The sequence below is a fragment of the Pseudonaja textilis genome, chromosome 5, assembly GCF_049901715.1.
Source record: "Pseudonaja textilis isolate UNSWEBS1 chromosome 5, rPseTex1.2, whole genome shotgun sequence".
NCBI classification, from domain to species: domain Eukaryota; kingdom Metazoa; phylum Chordata; class Lepidosauria; order Squamata; family Elapidae; genus Pseudonaja; species Pseudonaja textilis.
In genome coordinates this window covers 75,003,975-75,030,659 of record NC_141994.1, presented here as the reverse complement: position 1 = coordinate 75,030,659, position 26,685 = coordinate 75,003,975, and the positions used below count along the sequence as shown (strand labels likewise).

General features: G+C 46.4%; 1 protein-coding gene across 1 annotated transcript in view; it reads right to left on the bottom strand.

Moving 5' to 3' along the window:
- LOC113451965 (golgin subfamily B member 1) overlaps positions 1-22,246 on the bottom strand; it is a 41,044-nt gene extending 18,798 nt beyond the window's left edge. Inside the window, 12 exon segments of the mRNA XM_087935503.1 lie at positions 1-57; positions 60-1,656; positions 2,423-2,511; positions 6,706-7,108; positions 8,946-9,059; positions 11,640-11,753; positions 13,869-13,971; positions 13,973-14,007; positions 14,623-14,778; positions 16,843-16,998; positions 18,379-18,653; positions 22,190-22,246. Of these exon segments, the coding sequence (XP_087791629.1) occupies positions 1-57; positions 60-1,656; positions 2,423-2,511; positions 6,706-7,108; positions 8,946-9,059; positions 11,640-11,753; positions 13,869-13,971; positions 13,973-14,007; positions 14,623-14,778; positions 16,843-16,998; positions 18,379-18,468 (2,914 nt within the window). The 5' untranslated portion in view covers positions 18,469-18,653; positions 22,190-22,246.
- Positions 22,247-26,685: the final 4,439 nt, after the last annotated feature.

Sequence of the window (26,685 nt, the reverse complement as noted above, 5' to 3'; positions counted from 1 at the left end):
AATCTGCTGAGTGGGACCCCTCCACATTCTGATCCGCCGGACTCCGTTTCTCGGGGACAACTGGCAGCCTTCGAGTTCAGCCTGCAGAGCGTTGATCCGGAGGTCCTTCTCCTGCAGACGCTGCTGCAACTCGGCAATCACGGTCCGCGGCCACGTGCATTCTTCCTCCTCGAGGCTGACCCGCGTCGCGGCTTCCTTCACGGAGAGCAGCTGGTTCAGCGAGGCAGCCCTGCCCCGCCTTACAGGATGCCCTTGGCCACTAGGGCTCAAGGAGGGAGGCCCGCCTCCTCCGTTCTCTCGAGCCACCCCGTCCTGGCCCTCGGCGGGAATCTTGTCCTCCCCTTTTCCTTCCTGCTCCAGCTGGCGAACCCTGCCGCGGAGCTCCTTCCTGCTGAGGAGAGCAGCCTGCAGCTTCTTCCTCAGGAGTTCGTTCTCCTTCCTTAGCACTTCCACGGCTTCGTCGGCGGGCCGCTCCTCCGTCGGCGGCCACCTCTCCTCCGTCTCCACCGCCTGCCCTCTGGTCTCCTTCCCTCGCTGCAGGACGCTCAGCTGCTCCATCGCGCTCCTCAGCTCCTTCCCCAGCGCGAACTTCTCCTCGTTGAGCTGCACCATCCGGTCGGACATGCCCACGCTGACTTCGGCCATCCTCCGCTCCCGCTCCACCACTTCCTGCTGGAGCCTCTCCACCTCCAGGGAGTTCTCCGAGAGGAGCGTCGCCAGCTTGGCGGCTTCCAGCTCCTTCGAGGCCAGGGCCTGGGACTGCTCCTCGGCCTTCGCGGAAGCCTCCCGCGCCTGTTCAACCAGGGCTTGGCCGTTCCGCTGCTCCTCCTGGAGCTGGCTAAGGAGGTTCCTCCCTGCCATCTCTTGCTCCGAGAGCCGACGCTGGGCTTCGTCCAGGTCCTTCTGCAGGGCCACGATTTTCACGTCCTTGGATTGGGCCTCGTTCCTCAGGCTTTGAATCCGCTCCTTCAGCAAGCCCAGGTGAGAGATTCCCCTTTCGTAGTTGGGCAGCTGAGGCTGCAGCTCCGGGTGGGCAGCAGGGCTGCCTTCCAGCTGATCCTTCAGCTGTTCCAGGAAGCAGAGTTCCTTCAGCTGGGACAGGAGCTGGTCCTGCTCGGCATCCAGGGCCTGCATGGCCCTGGCGGAGCCCTCCAACTGTTCTTGAAGCTGGCCAATTTCTGCGGTTTTCTCCTCCAAGACTCTCCGGTGGGTTTCCGTGGCTTCCCGCTGCCTTCTTTGCAGTTCAGCAACTTCCAGCTCCAACTTGGCTATTTTCTGCAACTGCAGCTCGGAGTCTGCAGACGGTCCCTGAGATGTTTCATTCTCCTCCGGTCCCAAGAGCATCCCCAGAACAGAAGGGGAGTCCTGGATGTCCACAGTGACCAGGGAGCTGCTGCTCGAGTCGCTCTGGACGGCCGCGGTCCCTTCTCCCTCCCTCTCGGCGTCGTTTCCCTGGGAGCGCCCGGCGTCATCTTCCAGGCTGCTCGAGAGGGGAAGCTGCCCCTTTAGGAAGGCGATCTCTTCCTGGGCCTCCTGTAGTTCCAGAAGCAGGATGGACAGATCGCGCTGCTTCTCGTCAGCAAAGGATTCCAGGAGATCGGGCTGTCTGTCCGGTGGGGCCGGCAGCGGATCCTCCAGGGTCCCAGCTGTGCCGGACTGAAAGAAGAAAAAAGAAGGCGTCACTACAAGAATCGGGTATTTTATTTCATATTGTATTTTACATTATTTCTTTATTTTATATTTTATTCTATTTCTTTATTCTACCTGACCTTACATTGTCCCAAAAGGTGCTTTTTCAAGAAGCAACCGGACTTTCTGGTTTGTTTTTGAAGACGTTTCGCTTCTCATCCAAGAAGCTTCTTCGGCTCTGACCGGAGGGTGGAGGATGGAAGGATTTTTACTCCTGCCAGACAACCGGTCATTTCCATCTTTAGAGAGTTGTTGAGGCCATTTGGAAGTTTATCTGTGTCCTCAGGGTCACACCTGAGTAGTGCAAATAGGCGTGGAGCCTTCTTGGGGCTGCTGAAAGGACTGTGTTGTAGACTGGAAGTAGGTGATGTCATATCCCTCCCTCTCTTTTGAGGGAAGGTTGTTCAACCTCCAAGTGGCCTCAACGGCCCTCAAAAAGGACGCAAATGACCAGCTGTCTGCCAGGAGTATCAACCCTCCCTTTCCCCACCACCCAGTCAGAGCTGAAGAAGCTTCTTGGATGAGAAGCGAAACGTCTTCCGAGAAAAAGCCAAGGAAGTCCAGTTGCCTCTTGAAAAAGCACCTTTGGGACAACGGTGTCCGGAATGACGGAGGATCTCCATAGACCTTTTACCTTATCTACTTTATTTTACTACGTGCCTTCCCTGCGGTCTCCTCCCAGGAAACCTGGCCTCGCCACCTCTTCTGCAAAGGTATTGATGGAAACAATTACCTGGCTCAGGGCAGGAGACGGGACCCCTGTAGCCGTTTCCAGTTCTGGCTGAGACAAGCCGAGCTCCGGGGATCTTTCGGGGGTCTCACCTGAGGCAGGAAACACAACATGAGTTTTCCCCCAAAAGTGTAATCACACACACACACACACACACACACACACACATACCCCAAGCTGAGATAAGCAGAAAACAGCCACCAACTGAAGCCCATTCCTTAAATCTGCTCTGTTAAGGAGCAGCCTGACTGTGGGGGGACGTTTTCCTTTGGCAAACAATGGAAAGGACTTAAAATCCTGACGGCTGCCATGGGCACCACTGACCTGCTGGGCTGTTCCTGAGCAGAGGATACTGGCATAGTGTCCGAGCGTAGTAGTATGTGCATAGTAGCATTGTAATAGATAGTAGCATAGTAACAGGGGATCCTCTTAGGTGAGGGGAAAAGAAGGGGAACTCATCAAATTTGCAGACGACAAATGAAGCTGGCAGGAATAGCCAACACCCCAGAAGACAAGCTCAGGATCCAAAAGGTTGGAGGTTTTGTAGTCCAACCCTCTTCCCAAGCAGGAAACCCTATGCTATGTCAGACAGGTAGCTGTCCAGTCTCTTCTTTTTTTTTTTTTTTTTTTTTTTTTTAATAATTTTTTTTTTATTTTTAATAACAAAATAAACATAAACATACATAACAAAATAAACATAAACATACATAACAAAATAAACATAAACATACCACAAAAAACATAAAAGATCCTTCTTCATAAATTTACATACAGTGCATCGATTGGTTTACCACTTTTTTTTTGTGCATCCATTTCCTAGTCACCAGTATAATTATATTACATAATAGCTCATATTATCAATCAACAATTGTATAACCTAATATCATCACTAAAAAAAAAAAAAAAAAAATTTTTAATTTTGTTAATTCATATTTTAACGAGATAACTATAGTTTGCTTAATTTATTTTGCAATAAATCATAAAGATCATACCAAATCTACCTTAATAATGTTTTATAAAGATAATATTAAGAAAAAAAAATTTTTTTTTATGCTAAATCTGAATATTCTATCATTATGTTTTATCTAACCATTGATAAAAAAGATCCCAAACTTCATAAAATTGTTTATCTTCTTGTTCTCTGATTTCAAATGTCAATTTGCTCATTTCAGCACAATCCAATATTTTCTTAATAATTTCTTCTTCTGATGGAATTTTCTCACTCTTCCAGTTCTTAGCAAATACAATCCTAGCCGCTGTTAATATATTTACAATCAGATACTTCAAATTTTTATTATATATATCCGGTAAGATTCCCAATAAAAAAATCTCTGGTTTCAAGTCTATATGTGTCTTTGTCATTTTTCCAACCATATGCGTATTTTAGTCCAATATTTTCTAGCGTCCTCACAAGTCCACCACATATGGTAGTATGAGCCAGGTATCTGATGACATTTCCAACATTTTTCAGATTTGTTCTTAAACATTCTTGCAATTCTTGTCGGGGGAAAATGCCACCTGTAAAACATCTTATACAAGTTTTCTTTATAAGCTGTTGACATTGTCATTTTATAATTTTGAGACCACAATTTTTCCCAATTCTCCAAATCAGTCTCTTCTTAAAACCTCCAGTGTTGGAGCACTGAACAAGGGGCCCCTATGCAACACCATGAAATTTATAACGATAGCATTAAAAAACAAAGAGTCCTCAACATTTTATGACAACTGGGACTCATGGTATAATTGGCTTACACAGAGACAAATTATGTAAATGATAAAAAGTAACTTAAACATAATGGAAAAGAGGAGTAGATTGGATATGATGAAGAGAAATGATCCTTACAGACTGTCACAAAAAGATATTGTTCGTTTTAATTGTATTTCTACCCTATTCTCCCTCCCCTTCCCTTCCCTTCTCTCCCTCTATATCCTTTCTCTTTCCCCCAACCAGCCTTTATCCGGTGTGCTAGGCCGGGTGTTTTCCTTCTTTCCCCCTACCCGTCTTTCTTTCTACTTTGTAAATGTATTGTCGGTGTGTTTTTAAATTGTAAATTTAATAAAATCTATTTTTTTTTAAAAAAAAGAAATTTAACGTGGAGAAAAACCAAGATTTTGTACCTAGGCGAAAACCCCTCAAGGGTACCAACAGAAATTAGGCAAAACCTGGCTCAAAAAAAAAAAACCAGTAACTGTGAGAGGGGCCTTGGGGTCTTCATGGACGATCCCTTAAACAGGAGCCAGCCATGCGCGGCGGCAGCCCCAAAAGCCAATACCATCCTGGGTCGTATCAACGGAGACATCGAATCCAAATCACGGGAAGGATTAGCACCGCTTTATAAAACCTAATAAGTTAAGACCACACCTGGAACACTGGATCCCGTTTTGGTCCCCACGTTACAAAAAAGATGTTGAGACTTTGGAAAAAGTGCAGAGGGGAATAACAAATAGGATTAGGGGACTGGATGCTAAAACGTGTGAAGAACGGTTGCAGGAATTGGTTAGTCTAGAGAGAGAAAAAATGAAGGACATGATATCAGTATTCCAGGATTTGGGGGGCTGCCCCAAAGAAGGGTGGGGGGTCAACCTATTCTCCAAAGCACCAGAAGGCAGGACAAGAAGCGAAGGATGGAAACTAATCCAGGAGAGAAGCAACCTGGAATTAAGGAGGAATTTCCTGACAGGGAGGACAATTAACCGGTGGAACAGCCTGCCACCAGAAGTCCTGGGCGCTCCAACCCTGGAGGTTTTTAAGAAGAGACTGGACAGCTACCTGTCTGACATAGCATAGGGCTTCCTGCTTGGGAAGAGGGTTGGACTACAGAACCTCCAAGGTCCCTTCCAGCTCTATTCCAATTAAGTGGTTGACATTTTACGATCAATCAAAATGTGGGGTTTAAGGTGCTGACAACCTAACCAGAAAAAGCAAAAAACCCACCATCTGATGGAGAATCTGTCCAGGTGTCTCGGGAATAGAATGAGGATCCCTGCAAATAGGCATTACTCTTTATTTATATACTATTAGCCGATGCTGGGACTGTTCTGGGTCACTTGGTTAAATGATTGTTTATTGTTGGCTTGTTTGTCTGAATGGGTAACCTCCTTGAATCCAGCAGTAAACAATACCTCAATTAGGAATCACCAACTCAAGACAAACAATCCAACAATAAACTATAGCCTGATCAAAGAGCCATGGAGAAGACTCCCACTAGTATGTAAATAGAGAGCAAACCCCCACTCCCTTCTAAGCCTGAGGATGCTCCCTAGTTGGGTCATGAAACGCCTGCAGGAAAACCACCAAGTTCAGAGAACACCCAGGACTCCATAGCCCTCCTCCTCCTCTTCCTCTTCCTCCTCCTCGTCTCCACAATCCCCATTCCCTTCCAACACTGACGACGTTCCCTACTTGGGTCGTGAAACGTCTGCAAGAAAATCACCCAGCTCAGAGAGCATCAAGTACCCCAGAGTTCTCTCTTTTTCCTTCCCCTCCTCCCTCCTTCTTCCTCCTCTTCCTTCCTTCTCTTTCCCCCTCCTCTGCTTGCAAACCCCTCTCTCTTATTTCACAATCCCTAGTTTAGTCACGAAAGGTTTGCAAGGAAACCACTAAGTTCAGAGAGCACCAAGGACCTCAGACTCTTCCTTCTCCCCCTTCCTCCCTCCTTCTTTCCACAATCCCCACTCCCTTCCAGCACTGATGGTGTTCCCTAGTTGGGTGATGAAACGTCTGCAAGAAAACCAAGCTCAGAGAGCAACAAGTTCCCTAGTCTTCCTTCTCGCCCTCCTCCTTCTCTTCCTTTCTCCTTTTTTTTCTTTCTCCTTCTCCTCCTCCTCCTCCTTCTCCTCCTCTTCTTCCTCCCCCTCTTCCTCCTCCTCCTCTCCACAATCCCCACTCCCTTCTAGCACTGATGATGTTCCCTAGTTGGGTCATGAAACGTCTGCAATAAAGCCACCCAGCTCAGAGGCCCCTCATCTCAACCCGGAGCCACAAAGGAGCCCCCAGGCTCAGAGAAAGCATTGAGGACCCCACAGTCATTCCTATTCCTCCTCCTCCTCTTCCTCCTCCTTCTCGTCCTCTTCTTCCTCCTCCTCTTCCTCCTCCTCCTCTCCACAAACCCCACTCCCTTCTAGCACTGACAATGTCCCCTAGTTGGGTCAGGAAACGTCTGCAAGAAAGCCACCCAGCCCAGAGGCCCCTCATCTCAACCCGGAGCCACAAAGGATTCTCTCCTGTTGATACTTCTGTTCCTTCTGGAGGACGCCGCTGCCTCCTGACAGGCGGTTTCTCTGACCTGGCGTGGCAGGCGCATCGTCAGGCGAGCTCTCCGCTGGCGCCTCCACCTTCTGCCACAGCCGGGCGTTCTCCGCTTGGACGGCCTCGTAACTGGCGCGGAGGTCCTGCTCTGCCTTTTGAAGCTCAACCATCTCCTGGTTCTTCTCGTCCACCTCCAGAGCGTGCCTGGCCACCTCAGCCCGCCTCTCCTGATCCCACTCGGTCTGGGCCGCCTTTGCCCGGGCCAGCTCTCGGCGCATCTCTTCAACTTCCTCCTGGCTCCGCTCGAAAGCCGTCTTCTGCTCGGCCAGCTCCCGCTCCAGGCTCTTGACCAGGTTGCGGGATTCCTCCTGGGCAGAAGCCAGGGCAGTTCTGGAGGTCTCCAGCTCCGCCTCTGCCTCTCGTAACTTCTCCAGGAGATTCTAGGGGAGAGAAAGACGGAAGCGTGGAGCTCAGCCCAAGATGGAGGACACCATCTTCCCTAAGGACAAGACAACAAAAATGGACAGCAGAGGAATTTTTGGGGGTGGGGAGGGAATCGTCATTTCTGTTTTGACCTCAGCTTCCCGAGATCATGAAGCCGACTCCTCGTCCCGATAAAACCCCTTTTATTTAGGTTAAAGGGAATTCCTGTCCAGCAAAGTCCCAGCAACCGGTCTTTCAAGAGATTTCACCATGACAGACCTTTATCAGGCTGATACCTTCCAAACCAATGACTTGGCAAGAATGCAGGAACAGATCTTCATACTAATTAAACGAACTAAATGTCTCCTGCAACCTCCACTCCCCTTTTATTCCCTATGGGAGGGGCCATTCACTGTCCACCTGTACCCTTACTCCCTTGTTCCCTTAACTGTGCTCTTCTTCTGGCAGCTCTGTGCATGCGCACACTGGGAACAGGCTCCAGCTGTTCTTCTTCCTCACTGATCTCTGACTCTGAAGGCAGTTGGACTGTCGGACGGCCCTGGTCCCCATCTCTGCCTCCGACACAGAGCCCTCATCCGAGCCTCCCCCAGACCCTTCTTCTGGCAGCTCTGTGCATGCGCACACTGGGAACAGGCTCCAGCTGTTCTTCTGCCCCACTGATCTCCAACTCCAAAGGCAGCTGATAACTGCCGGACGGCCCTGGTCCCCATCTCTGCCTCCGACGCAGAACCTCCCCCAGACTCCAGGACTGGCCCAGGTTCCTCCCCAACCTCCTCAGTGTCCGACTCTGCCACCAGCTCCGCTGGCCGCTGGAGGGCCACAACAATTTCCCCTTCTTGTTCTCAGGAGCCCGCATGGGGTATTCTGGGGATAGAAGAAGGGAGCTTTGTGCATACAAGTTGCAAAAGCCACGTTGCTGGATGGGTGGCGGTTTACTGCACATCCTGACATGGTCAGAACGCAGCCAAGATGGCCCAGGGTGGAAATATCAAATCCAGAAAACTATGCCTCTAATGTAAAGAGCTTTCTTAAAAAGATATTTCACGAGACAATAAAAGTTTTTTTTTAAAAAAAACAAAAACGAATACAAAAATCAGAAAAAGGATTTTTTTAAAAAAAAAGAGGAAGAAAACATAGAACGTTGGCTTTTCCTCGCATCAAGGAATTGCCACCTCTTTCCTCTCTAACCCTTTCTAATCCTCAAATCCCTAAATCCCCTGTTTTTTTCTTTTTTCTTTCAGCCAAAAGTCCAGCGGAGGCTTTGTCAGAGTATATTCATGAACTGGAATCGAGCTGAGTCACGAGGTCAGCCAATGAGAGCTGAGTTGAAGGCTGAAACTTAAAAGAGAAAATCTGGACATGATTTACCTGGGTCCTGTGCTTAGCTCTAAAGTGAGAGAGAAACTAACTTGCTTGCTGAAAAGTAGAGCTCCACTCTGAACCTGCAACATATCTGCTTCTGTTTGAGTTTGCTCTGTGCTGGAGAAATCTACCACTGGTATTGTAAAATTTATTTCTTGTGTTGATAAAGAAGTTAAAGGAAGCCTCAGCCATCTGTGTTTGCTTTTCTAGCGCTGAATTTACGCTACGATACTCTGAACAAACGTCCTGTTTTTAAAACAAAGTCTTCAATGGTCGTTTGTTTTTTTCCGCCTGACCGCAGGTCAATATCAAAATGTTGATTTGTTTTATTTAAAAGACAGGGAGGAGTTTTGCCCCTGGATGCATGCATTATTATTATTATTTTGCAAACCGAGAGTGACTCCAGGGCAGCTCCGGCATGCAATAAAATGCGATTTTTTGGGGGGGGTTGGGAAAACCTCGGGGCGATACCTGTCTTTCCCCCTGAATGACATTCAGTTCCTGCTGCAGCAGCTCGACCACCTGTGTCCGGCCCAGCAAAGCCTCCTCTTGTTCCTCCACTTTTCGCTGCAGCTGCCTCAGATTCTGTGGAGAGAGAGAAAGAGGGACACCCCCCACACACAAAAAAAAGGGGGGTTCAAAAGCCACACGACTAAAATACAGATTTTTCTCACAGCTGGCTTTGCCTCTGGAGAGATATAGGGAGTCCTCGGCTTATGACAACAACTGAGCCCAAAATTTAGGTTGTTAAGTGACATTTGTTCTGTGAGTTTTGTCCCGTTTTACGACCTTCCTTGCCTCGGTGGGTAAGTGAATCTCCGCAGTTGATAGCTCGGTCGTTAACCGAATCTGGCTTCCCCCCTTGAGTTTGCTTGTCAGAAGGTCCCAAAAGGGGATCACTGTGTGACCATCATAAGTAGGAGCCGGTGGCTGAGATCCAAATTTTGATTCTTCTGCCAAGCAGCCAGATTTTGATCACATGACCATAGGTCATAGGTTTAGTTTACTGTCACTGCACCTCATACAACAAAATTAAATACCACCTTCAGTGCACATCATGACCATGAAAATAAACACAAACACACATCTTTGGCATTCTATACATCGAATTGAAAACTCCTGATATTGCATTAATATTGCACCATACAGTAGAATTCAAGAGCTCCTGCCCTGGGATAGAAGCTGTTTTTCAACCTATTTGTGCTTGTTTTTATTTTCCTGTACCTTCTGCCAGGTGGTAATAGTTCAAAAAAAAAGGTGCCCAGGATGAGATGGATCTTTGAGAATGTTTTGCACTTTCTTAAGGCAGTGGGAGCTCTAAAGCTCTTCCAAAGAGGGGAGAGGGCAACCCATGATCTTCTGGGCAATGACATTAACCCTCTGGAGTGCTGTCCTATCTGCCCCTGTGCAATTGGCAAACCCTACACACAGGTGCAGTCAGTTAAGATACTCTCTCTGGTGCAGCGACAGAAGGTCACCAGCAGTTTCCCATTCCGTTGTTGTTTCCTGAGAAGTCCCAGGTAGTATAATCTCCGCTGGGTCCTTTTGACCAGGGCTGCAATGTGAGGGCCCCAGGTCAGGTCCTCTTTTAGGGTAACACCCAGAAACTTAAAACTGGCCACTTGAGTCCCCTCAGTCTCCCTTGAGAAGCAAAGGGCTGGATGTCTGATCTCTTCTTTCTAGATAGTCCACTATCAGCTCCTTGGTCTTATTGGTGTGGAGGACCAAGTTATTGTCTCCACGCCACGAAAGCAACCGTTGGTCCACGTCGTCTCGGTAGGCAGACTCATCCTGCCCCCTGGAGACGAGTCCCACCACTATTGCATCATCTACAAATTTAGCACTAGTATTACTAGCATGAGTGGAAATGCAGTCATGCACGTAAAGAGTATAGAGTAAGGGACTCCACACACAACTCTGTGGTGTACCAGTGTATAAGCACGAGGATTATGTGTTGCCCCCTTTTCAGGGCCACTGAAACGTCAAACAGTCGCTCAATGAAGCGCTTGGAAGCTGAGGTGGTCCTTGACTTACAAACAGTTCATTTAGTGGCCGAAAGTTATAGCTGTTTAGTTAGTTAATACTGGCTCCCAAAGCCAACTGACTTTGCTCTTTGGAAGGCTGCAAACGGGGAATCATAGACATTGCAAGCGTCGTAACTTCGAGTCGGTTGCCAAGCCTCTGAATTTTGATCGTGTGGCTATGGCAGGGGTTTTCAAACGTAACAGCTTGAAGTCTTGTGGACTTCCGCTCCCAGAATTCCTCCTCCTCCAGTCATGTTAGCTCAGGAATTCTGGGAGCTGGAAGTCCGCAAGTCTTAAACTGGCCATGTTGGGAGACCCTTGATCTAGTCTGTCTGTCTGTCTGTCTGTCTGTCTATTCTCTCTCTCTCTCTATTCCACCTCTATCTATTCTATCTTTCTCTCTCTCTCTCTCTCCCTCTATCTATTCTTTCTCTTTGTCTCTCTCTCTCTCTCTATTCTACCTCTATCTATTCTATCTTTATCTATTCTTTCTCTCTCTCTCTCTATTCTTTCTCTTTGTCTCTCTCTTTCTCTCTCTATTCTACCTCTCTTTCTCTATCTATTCCAGGGGTTTTTCAAACTTGACAGCTTTAAGACTTGTGGACTCCCAGAATTCCTCCTCCTCCAGTCATGTTAGCTCAGGAATTCTGGGAGCTGGAAGTCCACAAGTCTTAAACTGGCCATGTTGGGAGACCCTTGATCTAGTCTGTCTGTCTGTCTGTCTGTCTGTCTATTCGCTCTCTCTCTCTCTATTCCATCTCTATCTATTCTATCTTTATCTATTCTTTCTCTCTCTCTCTCTCCCTCTATCTATTCTTTCTCTTTGTCTCTCTCTCTCTCTATTCTACCTCTCTTTATCTTTTCAAACTTGACAGCTTTAAGACTTGTGGACTCCCAGAATTCCTCCTCTAGTCATGTTAGCTCAGGAATTCTGGGAGCTGGAAGTCCACAAGCCTTAAACTGGCCATGTTTGGAGACCCTTGGGCTATGGGGATACTGCAGCGGTCGTTAACTGTGAAACACAGTCGTGAGTCACATTTTTTTTTTCTTCAGCGCCGTTGTAACTTCGGTCCCTACATGAACTACGGCAAGTTGAAAACCGCCCGTAAATCGCGGGCAGCTTTCCCAGAGGCCAACCCACCTGCAGCATTTCAGCTTGGCGGGCCTCTGCCTGGTGGATTTCCGCCTGAAGCTGGAGAGCCTGTTCTTCGCGGAGTGACTCTTTCTCCAGCACTTCCCCTTGAAGGCAGCTGATCTGCCGAGAGAAGAATAAAATACAGTGAGGATTATTACAATGGGGAAGCCTCGGGGGAACCGAGGCGACCACTGGAGCCCCCGAGTGGAAAAGAGACAGTGCTAAAATGATCCCCTGGCTAGAATGAGTCTGCCTGGCTAGAACAAAGAATGCTTATCCACAAGAGACATGCGTGCGTAAATCTCGTAACAATCCTGGCTAGTTAGAGAGCTGATGAAAGTTAACACGAGTTTGACAACTTGCAGACCTCAGCTAAAACTTAGGCCTGGAGCAAATCCAATGTGTATTAGGTAACTCCCAGGGATTTCATTAGCCAAGACTTGGGAATAGGGACAGCTAGAGACCAATAGAACCAATTGTAGAATTATTACTGAAATGTTTATTAGATGATATTTCTTATTATCTCGCTTCGTCCCACCCTTTTCCCCCTTAGAGAAAATGTATAAAACTTGCTCTATCCTTTGTGCTGGGCTCTTGGCATTTTGACCAGGAGTTCCTTTTCCTCGGAGTATACTCCAATAAAAAGCAATCAGCAAAACCTGCACCTCCTGTCTGGCGTCCACCATTGGCTTCGGCACCGGGCTCAGACCCAAATTGGGGACAACGGTGCCAGGCACCTGGAGTCGAAACTCTCCCATACAGGGTGTCCCTCATCCACTGGGTGCCTCTTGAGAGGCTGTGGCTCCTGTTATATGCATTATTTTATTCGTATCGCCCCTTTATTATTTCTACAGATAAGGTGGGGAACACGTCCGACACACCTTCCTTCTTCTGTTGTCTCCACAACCACCACCCTGTGAAGTGGGTTGGCAGAGAGTGAGTGAGTGATTGGCCTAAAGACCACCCAGCTGGCTTTCATGCCAAAGGCAGGACTAGAATTCACCACCTCCTGGGGATTGGCCCTCTTAGGAATAACAAGGTTACCTAACGTAGTTTGGGTAAAATAATATATATATAAACGATGATAGTAAGTTTAAGTGTGTGTCACTTTAAACTGCAAAGCATGTTAATTTTGGGTGCGGTTGTGAAACCGCCATAAGAGGGAGCAAGAGAACCTGCTGGATTACTGACGATTGCTGGATTGCCTGGATTGATGATTTGCTAACTGCGTGTTTTCCCTACTGCTGAGTTTTTGAACGTGGAAGGAAGAAAGGAGGTTTGACTTCTTCATATCTCTACTGTGAGGAGATATATTCCTGGACTGATATTTGTAAGTTTACTGACCTCTTTTTCGACACTGGACTTTGCAACTGAATAATCCCCGGACGGACTGAACTAGTGAATGATATATGGACTGTTTTGACTATGCTAAAACTCTTACTGGAATAAACTATTTAACTAGCACAGTGCATCTGTTTTACTGAGTGTAAGCTACAAAAACGTTTATCTCACATATTTTGCCTGCCTGCCTGACTGCCGTGCACATTCTGCTAGGGTGTATCCCTAACAGGCCCCAAGTCAGCCAATTGGCTTTCATGCCTAAGGTGGGACTAGAACTCACATTCTCCCGCTTTCTAGCCTGGCATCTTAACCACTAGACCAAAACTGGCAGCATGCTTTAGCAGACAACTTTGGACCACGATTTTAAACTGTGTACGGAAATGCCAGAGCATTGCTGGACAAATTATACGAATTTCACAAGAGAAAACACCCGGAAATCTATAATTTACTGTCGTCGAGTAATAATTCCCTGAGCCCTGTCCAACTATCTACTAAGTCTGCACTACTACTACTGTTAATCTTCTCATCACTCCTTATCACCCATCTCCTCCCATTTGTGACTGTATGGCTGTAACTTTTGTCGCTTGTATCCTTACAATCTATATGGACTGTTTCCTAGTATGATTTGATTACTTATTGTACCCTACAACTATTATTAGATTTTTGACTCTTGATGAATATCTCTTTTCTTTTATGTACACTCAGAGCATTTGCACCAAAGACAAATTCCTTGTGTGTCCAATCACACTTGGCCAATAAAAGAATATTCTACTCTACTGTACTCTACTGTACTCTACTCTATTCATGTTCCCTTGCCAATATCGGCCTAAGAAGATCCCGAGAGGCCAGAAAACCACCCCAAAAAGGCCCAGGGGAGCATCTCGGATACCCTACCTGGGCCTGGGCATCCCCGAGTCTTCCCGTCGCTTCCTGCAGCTGCCCTCGGAGCTCCCTCACCGTTTCTTCCTGCTCCTGAAGCTGCCTCCTGAGCGCCCGTCTCGTCCACCGGCCCCTCGCTTAGGCTGTGGTCGCCCTGATGGCGCAGAAGAGAAGAGAAGTAGGGGAGTTTTTGGAGAAGATGTGGGCAGCCCTGGACTTTTCAAATGGTTTCATGTTTTAGCCCAAACTCCCCTGGGTCCATGTGTTATCGGAGGGGGATACGTTGGCCAGCGGAAGTGGGCAGAGGGTCTCTCTGGATGGGAAGGGGCCCCGTGGCTGAGTGGGACCCCATCTGTTAGCCAAGAAAGACAACTGGGAGGGCCTAAATGGTTAACAAACAGAACTAAGAAGTGAGACAAGAAACCTAACTGGTATAGTCCTTAAGAGAGTGAAACATAAATTTTTAAATTATACAAAGATATAAGGATAGTAATCATAGTTGCAGTTATTCGTTAATATTAGACAAATGTAATATAACGTATGATGATACTTAAACCAAAAACCTGTATGGATGCCAAGAACGCTATCGAAACTACGATGTAAAAAAAAAGAAACTCAATAAAAATATATTTTTTTAAAAAAAAAAAGACATTAGGAGGGGCAGCTGATCGGCAGGAAAGCTTCTCCTTCGTCCCCTTCATGGGAGGTTTTGGCCGCCTGGCTTGGAGGTGGATGACTTGGTCCCTGTGGAGGGGTGGGGGAGGCTCACCTGGACAGGAGGCGGGGGCTCTTCCGGCTGGCCCTCGTCAGGTGCTGCCCCTCCCTGGGCCGTCAGCTCCTCGATGCGCTTGTTCAGGTGGGCCACCTTCACTTTAGCCTGCAGCTTCAGCTTCAGCAGTTTCGCATCGGCCGCCTGCCTCTCCTCCTGGAGGGGAGCCACAACGTGTCACACACACGGGGGCGAGGGTCCCGAGGGTCTCAGGGGCAGCCTTGGAGGAGGACGTCCCGAGACCCTGATCCGAGCGGAAGGGTTTGGGCAGAGAGAGTGATGTCCTCTGCACCAGGGGAAGGAGAGATCCGGCCCTTTCAGCCCAGAAGGACAAGCTGAGGGTGTTTAGGGGCGATTCCTGGTTACTTCCCCCCTACAGTTTATTTATTGATTTATATCCCACCGCTATTACTTTCACGAGTGGCACAAGGGAGAACGTATCCAGCACACCTTCCTCCTATTCTCCCTCCCGTAAGGTGGGTTGAGCCGAAAGAGAAGAACTGGCCCCAAATCACCCAGCAGGCTTTCCTGCCTTAAAGTGGGACTAGAACTCACCACCTCCCGGGGATTGGCCCAAAAGGTGGGAGTAGAACCCCCTGTCTCCTGGAGATTGGCCGAAAGTCAGCCTTTCCTGCCTTAAAGTGGGACTAGAACTCGCCACCTCGTGAGGATTGGCCCAGAATCACCCAACCAGCACTCATGTCGAAAGTAGGAGTAGAATTCACAGTCTCCTGGTGATTGACTCAAAGTCACCCAGCTGGCTTTATTTTTGATGGTTTTTTTTTTACTAAAACCAATGTTTACTTCTGTTTTTTTGCAACAACGCCTCATAGCAAACTAAGGAGCCTCCTTAAACAATCATGGTTTTCATTTAACAGGGGCCACTCAAAAGGCCATCAAATCAGGTCCGGTCACTTGATGACCTGCTCTACAACCGTCACAAGTTACAATTGGAACAGGCAGGCTCCATTAGAGTCCCAGGTCAAGGACCGGCTGCAGCTGAACTAAAAACGTACAATATTACAGTAGCCAAAGTTTTCACATGAAAGATTTCCAGCCTCTGTTTTTTTTTTCAATAAAAAATTCCTTCTAGGGAATCGCTTTTCACCTTTTAAATATAGCAAGCCCGCTACCCATCCTAATTTTCTTATGTCCCCCCCGCATCCCCCAAAATGCAGCAGGAAATAGGGGGGGCAACCTTGTCCAAGTGTAACAGCACAGTCTGGGGCAAGGCACAGCCCATTGCTGATAACTGCTAAAACTTCCACCCCACCATTAAGTTAATTCTTTATTCAATATAGGGTATTTGTTGCTGAAAACCAGAAGTAAACACCAGTTGTCATAAATAAAGCCAACTGGGTGAATCTGAGCCAATCAGAAGAAGGTTGGGAGTTCTAGTCTCGCCTTTAGGCATGAAAGCCAACAGGTGTGAGGACCCAAAGGGGCGTGGCACAAAGGCAACCCAGTCAGATAATCAGTAGGAATTCCTTTATTAGCTCCAACTTTGCCCCAAATGTCCTGGTTACCTTCTGGGCTGGAGAAAACCTCTCCCAGGTAAACAGCCTTTGGCTGCAGAGAATCCAGTCCGAAACGTGGTCAACAAAAACTGTTAACCATAAGTCCAATCAAGGCAAAAGGAGGTAATTAATCCGGCAGGGCAGGAGAAGGAATTCCAGATGTGAAGGAAGGGCAATAACTCAAAACAGTTGGGAGGATGACAGGAACGCAGATAAGCAAAGTCACCACGAGATAAACTCGTGTTTGTTCCCAGAAGACACTGCACTCAGCTTGCATCTCTTTTAAACTCTCATTCCCAAGAGTGGCTAATGAAGGGAATCAGGGCCCTTTCCTCCCCCGTAAGCCAGGCAACTCACGTTGCTCCCTTCTCCGTTCCTCCCTGCGTGCCCTAGGATGAAGAAGAGGTGGGCCTGGGTCTTCCTCCGAAACCCCCCTCCCTTGTTCTACCTCTCCCCTGCTCTGCCCAGACGGACTTTGCCCTTCCCCAGTTTCCTCCATAGCCAACGGAGCCACACTCCCGCTCCCTGTCAGCTGTTCATCTTCCTCCTCGGATTCAGACTCCGACAGGGGCATGACAACAGGTGACTTTGGGCCAATCACCAGGAGGCTGTGAGTTCTAGTCCCATCTTCACACACACACACACACACACACACACGGAAGTTCCTGTCCCGGAGAAAAGAGGGCATCCGTTTTCCACCCACCTCAAGCATGGCATCCTTCTGATGGAGCTGAGCGTCCTTCTCCCGCAACAGTGTCTTCAGTTGCGCCACCAGCTTCTCCATGTGGGCCAGCCGTTCCAGCACATCTTCTGGGCTCTCCTCCTCCATGTTCTGCTGGCTGGATTCAAACTCCGGTCCCTGGGGGGCAGGCGGGGGGGAGGAGGAGAGGGAAACAGGAAGCAGAAGTTCTTAAGTCACCCCGGAGCTTTCCAAGCTCTCGGTCTCCAAACAAGGGTTGGTGTCACATGAAGGAACTGAGAAGGAACAAGGGGCCCACCATTCATTTAGTGCTGCCTAGGGAGGGGGGGGTCAGACACAGTGCCCAGGTACCCTGCATTGTCCCTTTCTTTTTTCCGAAAAGGTCAACCTGTCCATTCTGCCACAAATGAGCAACTCTCAAAGGTTTAAAAAGCTACCTATTTCCTCTGAAGCCGAGGGCTAAGATAACTAAATCAAACTAAAATTAAAATTAAATATAAACGTGGAATAGGTTGCCTGCTAGATTATTAAGCGGTGCTGACTGCTGCTTTATTTATCTTTTTATTTATTTAACTTTTATTTCGTTTATCTTTTGACGCGCCCACGATCCCTTGTGGGGTGGAATCTGGGCAACTGAACGGCGCTGAATGTTTACTGGCCGGATGCCCTTCCTGTCACCAATGTGGAGTTTTGTTCAGCAGATATATTTTCAGAAAGAGAAACATCAGCCTCTACCTAGGATCGAACTCACAGCCTCCTGATGGTGAGGCGAGAGCTCCACCACCAGGCCACGGTACCACTGTTTTATTTATTTCTCATACTTCTATAGGTTGCCCTTTATTTATACTTATATGCTGCCCCACCGATAAGGTGACTCTGGGCAGCTCCAAAGGACTCAAGATTGTCTTATCTTTAGTTACTTAATTTAGAGAGTTGACACAGCCATTCAATTTGATACCAGTTGCTTTGTCCACGTTCCACCATCCAATTGACTCAAGAACCGTGAAGAAGGCTGGCTTTGTATAAAAGGTGGCCAGTAATGGTTGGCTGACTTGCCCCAAAGCAAGGAGAGATCCAACCTAGAATTAAGCAGAAACCTCTTTGCGGTACGAACAGTTCATGAGTGGAATGACTCGCCTCCACAAAGAAGAAGGAGGTCAAGCTATTCTCCGAAACGACAGAAGGCGAGTCAAGAAACGACGGATGGAAACTAGAAAAGGAGAGAAGCAAGCTGGAACTCAGGAGAAACTTCCTAACAGTGAGGACCATTAACCAGGGGGACTGCTTGCCACCAGAAGTTGTGGGGGCTTCATCCCTGGAGGTTTCCAAGAAGAGACTGGACAGCCACTTGTCTGAAACGATACAGGGTCTCCTGCTTGGGCAGGGGGCTGGACTGGATGGCCTCCAAAGTCCCTTCCAGCTTTATCCCCACTGAAGCTGTAGGTGCTCCATTTACTGGAGGCTTCTAAGGAGAGACTGAGTTGGATTGGACCAACTTCCTCATTGCCAAACTGGTCCGGGAGAGAACAGTCGACTTACGGCGGGGGACGGTGCTGTCCCGCCATCTTCTCCTTCCCCCGAGAGCTCGTGCAGGACGGTGCTGGCCAGCCCCGACAAACGGCTGAGCATCTTCACCCTCCGGGCAACCAGCGGCACAGAGGGAGGAGGAGGAGGAGGAGGTCCTCAGTTGGAGCATAAAAGGAGTGCGGAAGGTCCAGAGAAGGAAGGAGTCACAGCTCGCAAGCAGCCGGGGGTCTCCAATAGGCTCCAATAGGTGCACACCGGGGTTTTTTTCCCCCTGGCCGTCGGTTTTTCTGCAACAACAATCATAATTTAACCCCAAGTAAAAGCTGACACACTACACAGCAAACACCAGCTCTGTGTGGATGTCCCAGAGTGAAAGATTTCCTGTGCACATCCTTAGAAAAGGCCTGCAACTCGGCCTTCGTTTGGCTAATTTATTCCATTTCAGTGTCTATAGCCACCCAAGTGACTTCGGGTGAAATATTATTTATTTATTGAATTGATATTGCCGCCTATTCGCCCGGGGCGATTTGAGGCGGCTTACAGAATGTAAAACCATATTTTTATATATATATATAGATATATGTGGATCTTTGGTTGTTCGGGTTTTCTCCCGCGTAAGATTCGAAGTATCTAGGCAACGTTTCGATGAAGTCTCATTCATCATCTTCAGGCTTCTGTCTCCGGCTCTGTGCTTCTCAGAGAGATAGATACTTGAATCTTACGCGGGAAAACCCGAACCACCAAAGATCCACATACAAATACCAGAGAACCTCAGAAAACAAATATATATATACACATATACATATTTGTTTTCTGAGGTTCTCAAGGTCTATATATATGTGTGTGTATGTATGTATATGTATATGTATATATGTTTTCTGAGGTGGAAGTATCTAGGCAACGTTTCTATGAAGTCTCATTCATCATCTTCAGGCTTCTGTCTTCGGCTCTGTGCTTCTCAGAGTGAGAAGCACAGAGCCGAAGACAGAAGCCTGAAGATGATGAATGAGACTTCATGAAACGTTGCCTAGATACTTCAATCTTCTGTGGAGAAAACCCGAATAACCAAAGATCCATCCATATATATATATATATATATATATATATATATATATATATATATATATATATATATATACACACACACACACACACATATATATACACACACATATATATATATGTCTGTATGTATGTGTGTATGTATATATATATATATATATGTGTGTGTGTGTGTGTGTGTGTGTATGTATATATATTCATATTTTATACATACATATTCAAATAAATTAGTAGAGTAGAACAAAATCTGGAAAATAAATCAATAAAAAATCACACACACCCCAACTCTCACCCCGCCCCGATGACAGTAGATCACACGAGCCATTTGATAGGCTCCATCCCACTCTGGGTTCCCCAGACCCGCTGGCAGAACCAGGTCTTCTTCAGCACCTTCCGGAAGAGTATTAGAGAGGGGGCCATTCTAATCCCTGGGGGAATGATACTTCAGAGAGAGGGAGCCACCACAGAGAAGGCCCTTCCTCTGGGTCCCACCAGGTGTATCTTCCTCAGGGGTGGGACCCACAGCATTCCCTGCCTCTGATGGGTCGGGTAGATGTGGCCGGCAAGAGACGGTCCCTCAGATCACCTGGTTCCAAGCCATTGAGGGCTTTAAAGGTGACAGCCAGCACACCTTGAATTGCACCCGGAAGCAAGTCGGCAACCAATGCAGCTCCCGCAGGAGAGGTGACACGTGTGCTCTGCACAAAACCATGCGGGCCGCTGCATTTTGCACCAACTGGAGCTTCTGGATGTTCTAATTCAATGAAATATGCCCATTGCCCAGGGAAAAAAGACCGAGGTCCTGGAAAAACATACAGCCACCTGTATAGCCACCAGTTTGGGAAGCCCTGCAATGAATGCAGCAAAACCCTGGCAGCCATTTTGGGAGAGCGCCCGCAAGGTTCTCCCCGAATCCCATCCATTCTATGCTCTCACACCGCCAAGGTTAAATAAAAGAGCCATAAAAGTTCCAACACAGTTAAACTGCTAGGATCCTGGAGAGCCACAGTACGTTCTGGTGGAAGGAAAGGAAGTCCCCAGCAAGGCGCTAGTTCTCATCAGATCTGACCCATTTCATCTCACAGAGGGGACCCTCTTCAAAAGGAAAGAACAGAGTCAGCTTTTAGGTCACTGCTTAAGGCACGGATTCAGATTAGCTGCTCACATGAAGTCACATCATTCAAACGAGGTATAAAAGGCACAGGAATATCATACACTGTTTAGTCACAAAGTGATAACTCATCCTACTTTCCTTTCGTATCAATTTATGGAAAGCATTCTGGCCCTCAACATCATGAACTAGTCCTAGTCGCAATTGGAGGATGGCCCTAAAGAAAAGATGAGCAAGAGGGCACATATTATGCCATTTATTTGCATACAGGGTCATACACAAATTGAGGCTAGGGCTAGTTCATTACCTTGAGGGCCAGAACGCTTTCTATAAATTGATAGGAAAGGAAGATATGATATCTATCTATCTGTCAGTCTGTCTGTCTAATCTATCATCCATCTCTATATATGTCTGTCTATATGTATCATCTAATATTTATAATTATCCATCATTTATCAGTCTGTCTATCTATCTTCTATTTATATTTATAATTATCTAGCATCTATCTATAATTATCATCTATCTGTCTATCCATCTACCTATCCATCCATCTATATCTATAATCCGTCTGTCTCTATCATCCATCTTATCTGTCTGTATCAATCTATCTAATCATCTATTTATAATTATCTATTATCTTCTTTTGGTCTGTGTTTATCCATCTATTTATCCATCCATCTCTCTATCTATATGTCTATATATCATCTGTCTGTCTCTATCACCCATCTATTTATCTATCATCTAATATTTATAATTATCCATCATCTATCAGTCTGTCTGTCTATCCATCAATTTATATTTATAATTATCTAACATCTATAATTATCATCTATCCGTCTGTCTATCCATCTACCTATCCATCCATCTATATCTATAATCTGTCTGTCTCTATCATCCATCTTATCTGTCTGTATCAATCTATCTAATTTATAATTATCTATTATCTTCTTTCGGTCTGTGTCTATCCATATATTTATCCATCCATCCATCTATATGTCTATATCTCTCTATATAAAATCCGTCTGTCTCTATCATCCATCTATTTATCTCTCTGTCTATGTCAATCTATGTAATCTATCATCTATTTGTAATTATCTATTACCTTCTTTCGGTCTGTGTCTATCCATATATGCATCTATCCATATATCTACATACACACACACAGAGGAGGGGGAGGGGGGGGCTCCCTGGTGCTTTCTCTGAGCTTGGTCCTTTCCTTGCAGACGTTTCGCGGCCAAACTAGGTAATCTCATCCGTGCTCGAAGGGGTGGGGGGTGGGGGTCGAAGGCTTCCTGGGCAGAAGGAGGCGCGTATCCCAAGGGGACACCCCGAGGTCCGCAAGCCGGTCCCCGCAGAGGCCGCCCTACTCCTCCTCCTCCCCACCCCCGGCCTTCCGAGGAGCTTTCTTTTAAAATCCACCTGCAGGGAGGGAAGGGAGGGAGGCGCTGCTGCTGCTGCACCGGTTGGGTCTCTGCCTGCCGCGCCCTCTGGATCCCCTGGCCGGGAGGGCGCCCCGAGGTCGAAGCAGGCCGGAGCCCAACCGGTGCAGCCCCGGCAGCTGCTCCTGCAGAATTGCGGCCTCCGCCCAGAGCCTTGAGGAGCGGGGGGGCCTTAAGGCGGAGAGAAGCGGCGACCCCGGACGAGACTCACCGCTCCGACGCGCCGCCGGGTTCCGGCCACATCAGCACCGGAAGCGCCCCGGTCTCTGGCCTCTCGGCACTTCCGGCTGCCTCACTTCCAATCCCCGCCTCTTTCTCTCCGCTCTTGACCAATAGGAATGGACCGTAGTCGAGACAGACCGCTTCGTGGTCCAATCGCTCGGCGCGGCTTGGCCTGTTGCTGTGGTTTCGCCAGGCAGAAGGGCTGCCCGGGTCACGCCTCTTTTTCCACCAATGAACAAAAGCACTTCGGCACCGCCCTGCCCGCACCAAAACAAACCAAAGGAAGCCAATGGGAAGAAGGCGCTCGTGCCGCTCGGAACCAATCGGCGGCCGCGCCGCCTGGAAGAAGAGACCAATCGGAGTCGGAGGGGGTGGGCAGGGGAAAAAAAAGAAGTTAAACCGTCCCCGTCCAGTGGAGGGTGAGGGCATCGATTTGCATATGTTAATTTATGTTAATATTTGAGGTCTCGCCTCGGCCATTCCACGAAGCTTCGAAAGGCAGAAAAGCTTTAAAAAATCATTTTTGATATTTATTTATTTCTTAATTTTTTAAAATTTATTTAATAATCAACCCTTTTCAACAGATTTTGTAGATGAATGAAAGAAAAGGAGAAAAAAAAGGGAGACAAAGGGCAAGAGATAAGAAGGAAGGAAGGAAAAAAGAAAGGAAAGAAAGAGAAAAATAAAGAAAAAGGGAGAGGAAGGAAGGAAAAGAAAGGAAAGGAAAGGGAAAGGGAGATGAAAATGTAAGGAAAAGAAAAGGGAAAGGGAGAAAAAGAGAGATAGGAAGGGGGAAGGAAAGAAAAGGGAGAAAAAGAAAGGAACAGATGAAAAAGTAAGGAAAGGCAAGAAAGAAAAGGAAAAGGGAGAAAAAGAGATAGATAGGAAGGAAGGGGAAAAGGAAAGAATGGAGAAAAAGAAAGGGGGAAAGATGAAAATGTAAGGAAAAGGAAAGGAAAAGGGAGAAAAAGAGATAGATAGGAAGGAAGGGAAAAGGAAAGAATGGAGAAAAGAAAGGGGGAAAGATGAAAATGTAAGGAAAAGAAAAGGAAAAGGGAGAAAAAGATGGGAAGGAAGGAGAAGAGAAAAGGAAAGAAGGGAGAAAAGAAAGGGGAAAGATGAAAATGTAAGGAAAAGAAAAGGAAAAGGGAGAAAAAGATGGGAAGGAAGGAGAAGAGAAAAGGAAAGAAGGGAGAAAAAGAAAGGGGGAAAGATGAAAATGTAAGGAAAAGAAAAGGAAAAGGGAGAAAAAGATGGGAAGGAAGGAGAAGAGAAAGGAAAGAAGGGAGAAAAGAAAGGGGAGAGATGAAAATGTAAGGAAAAGGAAAGGAAAAGGGAGAAAAGAGAGATGGGAAGGGGAAAAAGGAAAGAAAAGGGAGAAAAAGGGAGAGAGATGAAAATGTAAGGAAAAGGAAAGGAAAGGTGAGAAAAAGAGAGAGATGGGAAGGGGGAAAAGGAAAGAAAAGGGAGAAAAGAAAGGGGAAAGACTAAAATGTAAGGAAAAGGAAAGGAAAAGGGAGAAAAAGAGAGAGATGGGAAGGGGAAAAAAGGAAAGAAAAGGGAGAAAAAGAAAGGGAGAGAGATGAAAATGTAAGGAAAAGAAAGGAAAAGGGAGAAAGAGATGGGAAGGAAGGGGAAGAGAAAAGGAAAGAAGGGAGAAAAAGAAAGGGGAGAGATGAAAATGTAAGGAAAAGGAAAGGAAAGGTGAGAAAAAGAGAGATGGGAAGGGGGAAAGGAAAGAAAAGGGAGAAAAAGAAAGGGAGAGAGATGAAAATGTAAGGAAAGGCCAGAAAGAAAAGGAAAAGGGAGAAAAAGGGAGAGATAGGAAGGCAGGGGAAGAGAAAAGGAAAGAAAAGGGAGAAAAAAAAAAGAGATGGAAAAGAAAAGTAGGAAGGAAAGAGAGAGAAAAAAGAAAGAAGGAAAAGAGAAAAAGTGGGAGAGGGATAGGAAGGAAGGGAAAGAGGAAAGGAAAGAATAGAGGGAGAAAAAAGGAAGGAAACAAAAAGAGGAAAGAGAAATAAAAGAATCACAGGCGTGAACTGTCTCACACACGTACTCCAAACATACACGAGGAGGCGTCAATCAACCTTCTATCGACAAACCAAGCATCCCCTCCCTTACACCCTCTCCCAGTGCCAACCTTCCGCATGGCAGTGCCAGACAGATGCCTCCCACATCCCCAGCCAGGTGGGAGTTGTAGTCCATCATCGCATCCCCACCCACTCCGCCAGGTGTGAACAGGAGGGGGGAAAGATGTAGAGCCAATGAACTCAACAGCTGGACCCAGGCCAGGGGGGGTTTCTCCTCTGAAACGCAGACCCTCCTCAGTCTTGGGATGGGAATTCCCCTCAACCTGGCCCACTTGAAGCTGGGTGGGCTTCGATTCCCAGAATCCCCCCGTCTTGCTCTTCTTTATGGGTCAAGGTGGCTTCTACAGTTGCTTCTTCACACCAAATTCTCTGGGAAATGAAATTTGGTGGTTGGATTTCTGAACCACCCGCTCTAAGTCCTCGTAACTGGGGAATTCTGGGAGATGATGTCTACCCATCTTAAAGGGGGCCAATTTTTATTTTTTTTAAAAACAACAACAACACACCTGTAGTTTAAACACTTAATATTAAAAACCAGAGAAAAGGGAAGTTTGGAAGGGAGAGAAATTCAACTTGGTGGTCAGGAAGCCACCAAGAAGTAAAGAATGGGGGCCGGGGGGTCCTTGAGGCAGGGAAACCAGTCCCGGCTTGTCTGTCTGGCCAGAACTAATCCAGGCCCAAATTCTCCTTAACTTTGCCCCTTTGCCCCGTCCGCTGGACTTTCACCATAGCTGGGCCCAGAAAACGGGAAATACGGGTTACTGGTTAAAATACTGTGCTGCCTGTCATTCTCAGGGTTTTGCAGCAGAACGGAGTCTGGAGGTGGCTGCACGGGCCATCCTCACAACACCTATGGGAGTTAAAGCGGAGGGGTTGGGCCAGTCTAGAGAATCGAAGGACTGGGGGGGGGGGCAGGGGAGCCGTCTTCCAATATTTGAGGGGCTGCCCCAGAGAGGAGGAGGAAGGGGTCAGGCTATTTTCCAAGGCACCTGAAGGCAGGAGAAAAAGCAACGGGTGGAAACTGTTCCGTTCCATTTCATTTTATTCCTATTTTCTATTCTATCCTATCCTATTCCTATTCTTATTTTCTAGTCTACTCTATTCCTATATTCAATTTTGTTCTATTCTATTCTTATTCTTTTATCCTATCCTATCCTATTCTATTCTTCATTCCAATATCTGTTCTATTCCGTTCCATTCCATACCATTCCATTCCATTTTATTCCTATTTTCTATTCTATTCCTATATTCAATTCTGTTCTGTTCTGTTCCATTCTATTCTATTATTATTCTATTCTATTATTATTCTATGAAATCCTATCCTATTCTATTCTTCATTCCAATATCTATTCTATTCTATTCCATTCCATTTTATTCCTTTCTAGTTTATCTTATCCTATTTCTATTCCTATTTTTTTATTCTATTCTATTCTATTCCTATATTCAATTCTGTTCTGTTCTGTTCCATTCTATTCTATTAGTATTCTATTCTATTCTTATTCTACTATATCCTATCCTATCCTATTCTTCATTCCAATATCTATTCTATTCTATTCTATTCTATTCTATTCTATCCCTATATTCAATTCTGTTCTGTTCCATTATATTCTATTAGTATTCTATTATATCCTATCCTATCCTATTCTTCATTCCAATATCTATTCTATTCTATTCTATTCTATTCTATTCTATTCTATTCTATTCTGTTCTATTCCTATATTCAAGTCTGTTCTGTTCCGTTCTATTCTATTAGTATTCTATTCTATTATATCCTATCCTATTCTTCATTCCAATTTCTATTCTATTCTATTCTATTCTATTCTATTCTATTCTATTCTATTCTATTCTATCCCTATATTCAATTCTGTTCTGTTCCATTCTATTCTATTAGTATTCTATCCTATCCTATCCTATCCTATTCTTCATTCCAATTTCTATTCTATTCTATTCTATAGGAAAAGAATCACATTGATTACTATAAAAGTTCACAAACAACATTTTCAACACCAAGTCAGCCAGGTATTAATCAAAACATGTACCAAGAAGCCAGCAAAAATTAGAAATGATTGACTGGGCTCCCCTCTCTTTGCCAGCTTCCTTGTGAAACTGACAACAACTAAGACACAAAAACAGGCATCAGGAAACCTTCGGTAATGCCATCGGTCAGATTAGTAAGTTTTCAAAGGCCGGCTGTGAATCATCTTGTACCAAGGAGGGCAAATGCAATTTTGGCTCAAACATGGCAAAGGAAATTGACCGAGTGTGAACACAAATCTTGTGCAACCAATCGCAAAGATCGGCAGGGTGTAAATAACAAAATTTCCTTTAATAAATATCTGAGCCAGCTTTTATGTGCTGAGTTTGGGATGGACTCCTGTCCCAAGCATGTGAGGCT